Below are 10,111 nucleotides of genomic sequence, written 5' to 3'. Positions count from 1 at the left end.
TGTGAGAGCAGCATTGAATGTGCAGATTCTCCTTTACGTTTGTCCTCTAACTCACCACGATATTCTGATGATTAAAACTTCAAAATATAGACTAGGGTAAGTGGTCAGGCAGATATTTTGTAAGAGAAAGGACCTATGCTTAGTTCTCAGCACCAAAACAAAACAAAAGCCTACAAACAAATAGACAATAAACCCAGAGTTTTAATCTGAGAAGAATCAAAGAAACTCTAACTCCTTTCATCATGATCAAACTCAGTCCTGTTGGGTCACGTGTCATTAAGAACTTCAGGCCTCTGCTGATTTTTCTCACCTGAATTTGGGTCTTCCCAAAGAACATCCTGAGTCACATCATTTCTATAAATAAGTATAAATAGGTATTGGAGATCCTTCTTTGCTGACAAGAATCTGTACACAAGGCTATAATAAGAAGTGACATGAAGTACAGGCATGTATGTGTGTAAGGATATTATCAGTCGCATGTATTGTCCTAGAAATAAGTGGTCTTCTCCGGCACACTGTTGCTGTAGCTTTTGTCTATGGGGTTGTAGCCTGGAGTCTGAGCCAGGGTGTCTTGCTTGAGTCCATTCTGTAGGCCAGATTCAACCCCTTGTTTCCAGGTACTGTCACTGTCCAGGTAATCCTGAGGATTGAGGAAAGCCACTTATTAAAAGCCAGTCTTGACATGTTTAAAATCAACTTAGGGAACATTGTGTAACTACTGCTCTTTTATGAAGGATGACCAAGATAGGTTTGTATTAGTTTCTACTTTTCCTAAACATCCTCACATCCTCTCACAATCCTAACATTGGAGTTCAGAACATACAAAAGCATATCCTGCCTCCTCCTGACAAGGGTCAGTATAGCCTAACTCTTCTGCTGTTTCCCAGCTTGCTCTCCATTGTCAGTCAGTGAGATTTACTTAGAGCTCATACCTTTTTTACTGATGAGGAGGCAAGACTTTATGGGTCTCTAGTCTGTCGAACATAAATGTACTTCTAGGGTAAAAAGGGGCCTAAGGAAGTTAGTCATAGTTGATGTTTCTTTGACTGTAACTTTCCACTATTCCCACTTGTTATCGTTTGAATGTGAAGTTTTGCTTACAGCTTCACATCAGCTGGTGATGCTGTTGGGGGATTGTGACTCTTTAAGAAGAGGAGCCCGTCTAGATTACTCAGGGATAGAGGAGCCCATCTAGATTACTCAGGGCTTTTTCTTGGGGCTATATCTTGCTCTGACTCCTACATGTATTCACACTCCTTCTGTTTCATCCCACCAGGATTTCCACAGTCTGCTCCTTCTCATGTTCCCACTAATCTCCTAATCTGTCCAAGTGCGTGGGATTACACAATCATGGCTGGACCATTTGAAACTGAAAGCCAAAACCAAACCAAAACACAACAAACGGCAGTAAAAACTCACAACTCCTCCTTTGAGAGTTTCTGTCAGGAATTTTTGTAAGAGTTAATAGGCAAAAATAACTAATGTAATGTGGTATAGAATTAGAAAATTGTGTCTATATCACTCTGTATAATCATCTTCTTTAGCTCTCAAATAGCAAAAGCTAAACAAAAGGAAAACAAGACTTGGAAGCAGGGTTAGACCCTAAGCTGTCTGACTCTCCAACTCATGAACTCATGGAGCACATTTGACTGTGTCTTGTATTTTGTTCTGTTTCTAAAACTTAATTTGATATTTTTTCCTGGAACTAACCTCACAGGGGCAAGAGAGAGAGACATTGGAAATTGATCACTTACAGTGTCAACAATCCAGCCATGAGGCACATTTGCCCATCAACCCACACACTTCAAGACAGCTATGGGGCTCAGAAGTCAAAAGCTTGATCCTTTCAAGCTCTGACATTTACTGTTTTCCATTCTCATAGCCCTTTCACTAGCAGTTGTTGCAAAGGGGCAGAAGGGCATTCCCCAGGGGTGACACTCCTTATTTAAGATTATCACCTAAGACCATTGGGAAACACAGATATTCACATTACAATACATAACAATAGCAAAAACACAGTTATGACGTAGCAAGGGAAAGAATTTTATGGTAGGGGTGTCACCACAACATGAGGAATAATATTGAAGGTTCTCAACATTAGAAAGGTTAAGAAAATTAAACTCAACTGAAGGTTGAGAACGTAGTAAGCCAATAGCTGTTTCTTGTTTGCTTATTTGTTGTTGATTTTTAATTTTTCTTTAATTTATTCTTCCCTCATGTATTACACCCTGGCAGCAGTTTCGCTCCCTCCACTCTTTCCTATTCTCCACACATACACCTCTGTCCTCCCCAGAGCCACTTCTCTAGCTGGGGATGGGGGTAGAGGGTATGGGTAGAGTGTGGGGAGAAGGAAGTACTGGGGAAATCAACACCTATTTTAAGAAGCTCATTCATCTGCTTACCTGCTCAGTTTCCCGGTCATGCTGAACTCCACACCAGCATAGAGTTTTGTATTTCTTAGACCAAAAGCAAAATAAATTGCAAACTGGTCTTATTAAAAGTGGGTCAATGTCTTTGCCTCTTTGCCTGCCTATTAAGGAAAAAGGAGACGGATTAAATGGCTAAAGTGCTCCAGGCCTCTCGTTTCAGTACAGGCAGTATCAACTTAAAGGCTGAGTTACATTCGAACAGCTTGGAAACAAGCTTGAGAGGTGGATCCATAGAAATGGGGAGACTTAAGAGAGAGGTGAGAGCTAGCAGTTATAAATTCACGAACTGTCAATTCAAGACAGTTCAGGACTATAAAGTTAAATTGTGATAACATATTTATTTGAAAAACATTCCTCTACTAGCAAATTTTGCAGGTCAACTGAAGAAATAACATGAAAACTCTGTTTCTTTCTTAAATTTTATCTAAATCATATATTTCCAGGATAATCTAGGTCAGTATTAATAAGAGAGAGAGAGAGAGAGAGAGAGAGAGAGAGAGAGAGAGAGAGAGAGAGAGAGAGAGAGAGAGAGAGATTGGTAGAGGGAGAGGATGGTGTACAAAGGCTGACTCCCATAATGGAGAATGTCAGTGCGCTTCTGGATCAAATGTTTTTAAATCAAGGAAGGTGGTGGTACATAGACAACTAGATATCAAACACTGTAAAAAATAATTTATATAATACAGACCAAGGCCTAAAATTTGCTAACAAAATTTTCAGCACAAAGAAGATTTGTCACCCTAGAGGGGCAAGCAAGGGGTCACAGGCTACCTCTGAATCAGACAAAGGCACAAGCAGGTTTTTTTGTTTTGTTTTGTTTTTTGTTTGTTTGTTTGTTTGCAGGAGTGGGTTTTTAAGAAAAAAGTACAGGGAATCTGTGTTAGGATGAGTGGGTAAATTCTGATTGGATATGTTAGGCAGATAATACATTTTAATTGTTGGACCTTGGTGTTTTGTCTCAGGAATGAGTCAGTGTCCAAATAAGGGAATGGAACCTGGGGGCTAGCTTTAGGAATACAATCTATTGGTTTTTAACCAAAGAGAGGAAAGTGGGGGGGGAGGCCAAAACATATTGGTGCCACGTTTTCTGTGCTAGGTCAGGCTGGAGTCCTTCAAAAGAGTTCTTTGTTTCATATTAATTAGGTTCTGGGTGTTTTGTTTCATTTTGGTTTGGTTGTTTATTTTCTAAAATCAAAAAATAAGAGGTTGGGAGACAGGAAGTAGATCCTGAAGTGAGGACAGCAGCTCAGTTTCACAAGCAGGAAGGTTAAGAAAAATGCAAACAAACAAACAAACAAACAAAAAAGAATGAAAATGTAACTTGATGTAGGGGCATGTCAGGGCCAGGAAGCAGGAGACTGTGAGTTGGTGAGCAGGGGGAGAGGGGAGGGAATAGAGGTTTTTTCTTGAGGGGAAACCAGGAAAGGGGATATCATTTGAAATGTAAATAAAGAAAGTATCTAATAAAAATTTTATAAATAAAAAAAATACCAAAAAAAAAAAAAACACCCAAAAACAAAAAACCAAAACCAAAAAAAAATCTGGTCCTTTTAATCAAAAAAAAAAAAAAAATTGTAACTCAACTTGGGATCTCTATACTTTCCTTAATCCTAGGTTTATAACATCCTTCACAAATAGGACCTTGAAGAGCAAGCATTAATGGAAGTAGCCTATTTCAGTCTGTCTACGATATGTAAGAAAAGTTTCAAATAACTGAGTTTTATAAAGTAATAGAGCAAGATTTGAAGGGAAAATATTACTATGCTTTTCATTTATTTACTGATTTTTATTTTTAGTGCATAGGTATTTTGTCTGCATTCATGTCTGTGAACCATGAACCTGCATTGCCACCGAGGCCAGAAAGGCACCTCAGAGTCCCTGGAACTGAAATTACAGACAATTGGAAGCTGCAATGTAGGTGCTGGGTATTGAACCTGGTCCTCTGGAAGAGCAGCCAGTGATTTTAACCACTAATATATGTCTCCAGCCACCAATATCACTACTTTTATTGCAACCTTCGTTCCTCTTCCTCTGAACAAAAGCAATATTGTGCCAAGGCACAGACCCTGTGAGAGCAGAATAAAGCATAGTTTATAATCCACCCACTTCTTTTCCTCTTTGTGGTCCCCCTGCACAGTACACAAGCTTCAAAGCCTTATAATGAAATCCTGAATGTAAAATAGTATTAAAATGTAAAATAGTATTACTTAGCATTCAGCCTTCTTTCATATTTGCTGTTTCAAAGAATTTCTTATATCCTGGTGTGATATCAGGATTGTTTCAAAATGTCTTACTTATTTTCTGATTTTTACACACACACACACACACACACACACACAGAGAGAGAGAGAGAGAGAGAGAGAGAGAGAGAGAGAGAGACATGGAGAGAGAGACATGGAGAGAGAGACATGGAGAGAGAGACATGGAGAGAGAGACATGGAGAGGGAGAGGGAGAGAGAGGGGGATCAGCCTAAAGATGGTAGGCATGGCTCTTTGAGAAGACTTTTTTCATAACTTACATTTTTAATTCATATTACATTCCAGTCATAGCCCCGACTCCCTTCTCTCCTGCCAGACCTACCCTTGCAAATCCCTATACCCATTACCCCATCCCCTTCCCCTTCAAGAAGGGCAAGACCAGTTTGGGTACTACCCCACCCTGGGACATCTAGTCGCATCAGGACTAAGCACATCAGGAAGAGAGCATTTTTGTGGTGCCCTTAGAAGCAAATCTGTGAGGCTGCCAGGTTAACAATGGTGTGAAATCAGCCTCAAAGAGGCTAACCTACCTGTCAGGAAGCTGATGATTATCCCAGCAGCTATACATCCCAGGCAGCCCACAGCACTGTAGTAAAGGTAGGAGAGTGAGTACCAAGTGTCAGCTAGGACAGGTCTGTGAAAAAAGCAGCACATGTCATCAACTATGTTCATTGTTCAGAAATAAGGACTCATCACTTCAGGGGCACTTACTGTTCCCTTTAGGTTCTAGCATCTCTTAAAATCCCCAAATTTCATATTTTGCTATTTAATTCTTTAATAAAAAATAATTATGAACTACTTTGACTTTTCATTATTCACAATTCATATCATCCCTGATTTATAAATATAGATATATATGTACATATACAAGTATTTATAAAGAGAGAGAAGGAGGGAGGGATGAAGACAGAGAGGGAGAGAGAGAGAGAGAGAGAGAGAGAGAGAGAGAGAAATTTTGAAATGAGGCACTTGTGTATTCATTCTTTGTCAGTTACTTACCTTTCAATTTTTCATTAACACCAGATTTACTGGAAAAAATTGTGACAGACATTTGCCTATGTGTATGAACTAAGAGAAAGTCTCCAAAGAGACATGTCAAAGCTTTCATGGGAAAGGAGCAGAGGATTATAGATACACAGAAAGAGCATAGCCTTCAGATACTTTACCGTAGGATCAACACCTCCATCTGTTCTTCAGCCCTCCAATACACTACTTTTATTCTTGTTTACCTGAATACAGAACTCTGAATACCTGCAGAACTCTGTGTAACCTTGATGTGTATATATATATATATACATATATATATATGTATATATATATGTGTGTGTGTATATATGTATATGTACATGTATATATATGTATATGTATGTATATATATATATATGTATATATATATATATATAATACACGTTACATTCTTAGATTGTAGAGTATAATTAGCATTATGTGATCTAACATTCTTAGATTGCAGGTCATACCTCCAAACAGGAAGTTAGCTATGTGGTTATGTTTTCCTGAATCCAACCTAGAAGTATGACTTAATATGATTTTTTTTAACTCAGCATTCATACCTGCTGGAAAGCTGTGGGGCTACTGTTGTTGTTATATTTAATTCGACACAAAGCTCTGTTGATAGAGGTAAAGGTAATGTCTTAGAGTCTGGTGCAGGGTAAATGAAAGCTCCGATGGCCACCCAGAATGACAATGTGATTCCAGTAAGGAGTCCTCCTAGAGCACCCTTGATGGAGAAAAATACAAGAAAATGAGGGATTAGGGGAAGACTTTCCTTGTGTTATTGCTATAAAGTGCTAATGCTTTTTCAGGTATGAATAGTGATATAAGGTGTTGTGTACTGGGGAGAGCCAAGCTGTCCACCTTAAATCTTGGTCACATGCATTTGAAACAGCTCAAACTGCTTTCATTTCAACCCTCAGAAAGCAAGATTTATTTACTTATTCATTTACTTAGTTTCTGTGCTGGGTGTGGATTCTAGGCTCTTATGCATGCTAGACCAATTTTCTAGCACTGAATCACAACCCACTACCAGATAATAAAGTTATTTTAGGTAAGAATAAGTTGTTTTCCTTAAGTGATTTTTTTCTGATATCTGTTTGTTCCTCCTGTTACTCTTGAAGCCTTGGTGTTCAATAGAAGAACAGAAGCTATTAAAGCTTGAGACATCGTAGTCAATTTTTATCAAGAGATACTATACAGAAAGTATAGTATCTGGCTCTGATTTCATTTCACAAGTTAGAAAATCTCCTGACACTAGTTTTGCGTTTGTTGGTTTGATTGATTGATTAATTGATTGATTCTAAGCTTGAATAAGTGTATTTTTATTATTCATTTAATATTTAAAGGTTATGTTTCTTAATAAACAGTTGAAAATTGATGGGTAACTTATCCTGTAAGGAAGTGGAACAATTCTAACACTAAGGTTGCTGGGAAAGTGACATTAGATGCTTCTCTCTTTTATTGGATATTTTATTTATTTAGATTTCAAGTGTTATCCTCTTTCCCGGTTTCCCCCTCTGGAAACTCCCTATCCCATCACCCCTCCCCCTGCTTCTATGAGGGTACTCCCTTCCACCCACCCACCCACAGTTTGCCATTATATAGCTGAGAATTTTGTGGAAGAAAACAGCTTTTTGAGTTTCCTTATGCACAAAAGGAGTCCTTTGTAAGAACTCAGAATGCTTTCTCCATTGTTGTTTGGTGAAATAAAATCAACATGTGTAAATGAATACTTGTGCTTTGGCCTGGACAAGAGGTCTGCAAACTTCTGTAAATGGCCAGATACATGTTTTAGGCTTTATAATCTATGAAGTATATAACAGCTTTTCATCTTGGCCCTTGTACCAAAAGAATCATGGACAACACCAAACTCAAGAGTTTGGTTGTGGTTCAGTCAGACTTTATTGATGGACATTAAAATTTAATATTAATGTGTTGTTAAATATAAGCACCTTGAGTTTCTACCTACTTACAATGTCCAAACCCTCTAAGATTGCAGGTCCTATCCCCAAACGGGAAGCCAGCTATATAGCTATGTTTATACTAGATCAAATTTCCTGAACTCAGCCTAACAGTAAAAACCACTGGTAAACTTCGACTTGGGTAGCCACCAAGACAGCCATGTTGAGGCAGAAACTGCAGCTGTTCCTACAGTCTCTTAGTAGTTAAGGTCAGTGAACAGAAGAGATGGCACAACTTCGTAATATTTACTATCCTCTATATAGAACAGCATTCTTTTTTTGCATAATTAGAAGAACTAGGGCATACTAACAAGGATAATCTCCATTTTGTTATTTCTCTTATTTTTGAGATTATAATGTAACCATATCATTCTCCTTTCGTTTTCCTCTGAACCCTGCCATATCGGATAACCAATTCATATGCTCTTCCCTGGGGAAGGCTATTTGTCCCCTCTCACTAGTCCTTAGTTGCTTGTATTTCTTTGTATAGAGCTGAGGCCTTGTGGGTCTTTCCTATGTCCACATAAGCATGGCTATTGTTTTTCTTATAATATGTATTCTAGCAAAAACATACATTACTCAACATGTCTTTTGAAGGTATGGGTTTAGTAACTAGGTATTACCACAAATTATAATCTATGATATTAACATTTTTATAAGCCCAAATACCACAGAAGAAATTTTCAGTGTTCTAATAAGATGGCATAAGTTTTACAAATGCCCAAATGTTCACTATATATCCAAGTTCACTACCTAATTCTACAAAACTAGCTAGAATAGTATCAACAAAAACCAGATAGCTGTATGTGTATAACCAGATGGGCCTTCAAACTCTTATTTTTTACATAAATGTAATCAGACTTTCTGGAGTCTCTATGATTGTGCATGCAAGTGTGTAGAAGATGACAATACAAGTGACTGTTTAATTAGAGAAATTTATATTCAAAATGATTCTGAATGGTGCTATGTTACTTCTCTTAAAATGTTTTGATCTGGCCTGCATTTGATAAACACTCTACTTGTATTTATTTAAAGACATGCAGAGAAAGAGCTATATGTGAGAATATCTGGTTGTCATTTCTATGTATTAATTATTTGGCATATGACCATTCAAGGCCACCTCTTCTTTAATTTGTCTTTTGTTCTAAGCAGGTTTCAGTATAGTCTAATGTAGGAGGAGCTACATCCTGTTTAATTCTATACCTCTGAATATGTATACGTTTGTAAAATACAAATACAGGTGACATGAATTTCAGGGGTTTTATTTGCTTGTAAGGATGTTTGTTTGATTTCTGGCAAAACTGAACAGCCTTCCCAAGTCGGGGGAAGAGGAGAGAGAAAATGAAAAGGGCCCACTTTAACTGGGCTTATGAAGAGGGGTATTGAATCCTTACCTTCCAGTTTACAAAAGGAAACACAAGTCCCAAAGTGAATAAACCTAGCATCGGTCCCCCGCACATGCCATGGATGCTGAGGGCAGCCTGTTGGACAAAGCAGACCAGATCAGCCTGACAATGAAACAGCATTTGTAACATTCCCCTCACACCAGCATCCCTTCCTTGAACCTAGGATAAAGTTAAGCCACAATCATTAATCATATGGGATAGATAGATAGATAGATAGATAGATAGATAGATAGATAGATAGATAGATAGATATGCATCTGTATATGCATACCATTACACACACACATAAAGCTATACATATGCTTATACACACCAATGTATATGTGTTTGTGTTTGTGTGTGTGTGTGTTTAGAGTATAGCAGTTTGATAAACTTGAAATTGTTGGAGCCACATTATCTTGTTATAGCAAATAGGCTTTTCTTTGTTTCACTCACTTAGAACTCAGAAGACCCCAGATCTAATTCCCAGCACCATAGAAGAGATTTTGTTTGTTTCTTAAGTGATTTACTGTATCAATAACCTATAACTGATTTTTCCTATCCTACATGGCTGATCAAGTGTTTTAACTTGGTTTGAATTTTTTGTCACTTGGATAATAATTATCTGGAATGCAGCCACTGACATTCCACCCGTTGCACCTCAGTTCCTAGAAAATGTCTGTAGAACACAATGAGGAGACCATCAGAAACCCTGTAACTCCTCCTTTGATTTCTCTCTACATTTATGGATATTATCTTAATATATTGCTTGGATATTAAGAAATTTTGAGTAGAGCATTTTCATGTCTTTTATTCTTTAAATAACTGAACCAAAAAACTTCCTTAAGGTATATGGACTACCTATAGTATAAACATAAGTAAAAACAGGTTTTCTGGAGTCTATATAATTATGTCCATGTAAATGCATGGGAAACATAAGAAAAAATAGCAATGTGGCAAAACTGAGAAAGTATGTTTCAGCATGAAGAGTCTCTGAGACCTTCCAACAACTGAAAAATAGAAATGCACTGAACTGTGCCAATGAGCTCATACACAGACACAT

At 37.7% G+C, this 10,111-nt stretch overlaps 1 protein-coding gene across 1 annotated transcript in view; it reads right to left on the bottom strand.

The window, feature by feature from the left end:
* Window positions 1–351: 351 nt before the first annotated feature.
* The window catches only part of Slc5a12 (solute carrier family 5 member 12), a 43,767-nt gene continuing 34,007 nt past the window's right edge, over window positions 352–10,111 (bottom strand). The window contains exons 11-15 of the mRNA XM_031373597.1: window positions 9,058–9,144; window positions 6,260–6,426; window positions 5,219–5,322; window positions 2,403–2,530; window positions 352–640 (exon numbers count right to left, since the gene is read on the bottom strand). Of these exons, the coding sequence (XP_031229457.1) occupies window positions 488–640; window positions 2,403–2,530; window positions 5,219–5,322; window positions 6,260–6,426; window positions 9,058–9,144 (639 nt within the window). The 3' untranslated portion in view covers window positions 352–487. The remainder of the gene's footprint in view (window positions 641–2,402; window positions 2,531–5,218; window positions 5,323–6,259; window positions 6,427–9,057; window positions 9,145–10,111) is intronic.

This window comes from Mastomys coucha, unplaced genomic scaffold (assembly GCF_008632895.1).
Source record: "Mastomys coucha isolate ucsf_1 unplaced genomic scaffold, UCSF_Mcou_1 pScaffold15, whole genome shotgun sequence".
In the NCBI taxonomy this organism is placed as follows: Eukaryota; Metazoa; Chordata; class Mammalia; order Rodentia; family Muridae; genus Mastomys; species Mastomys coucha.
Note: the sequence above shows the minus strand (reverse complement) of the source record. Positions and strands in the feature narration are given on the sequence as shown.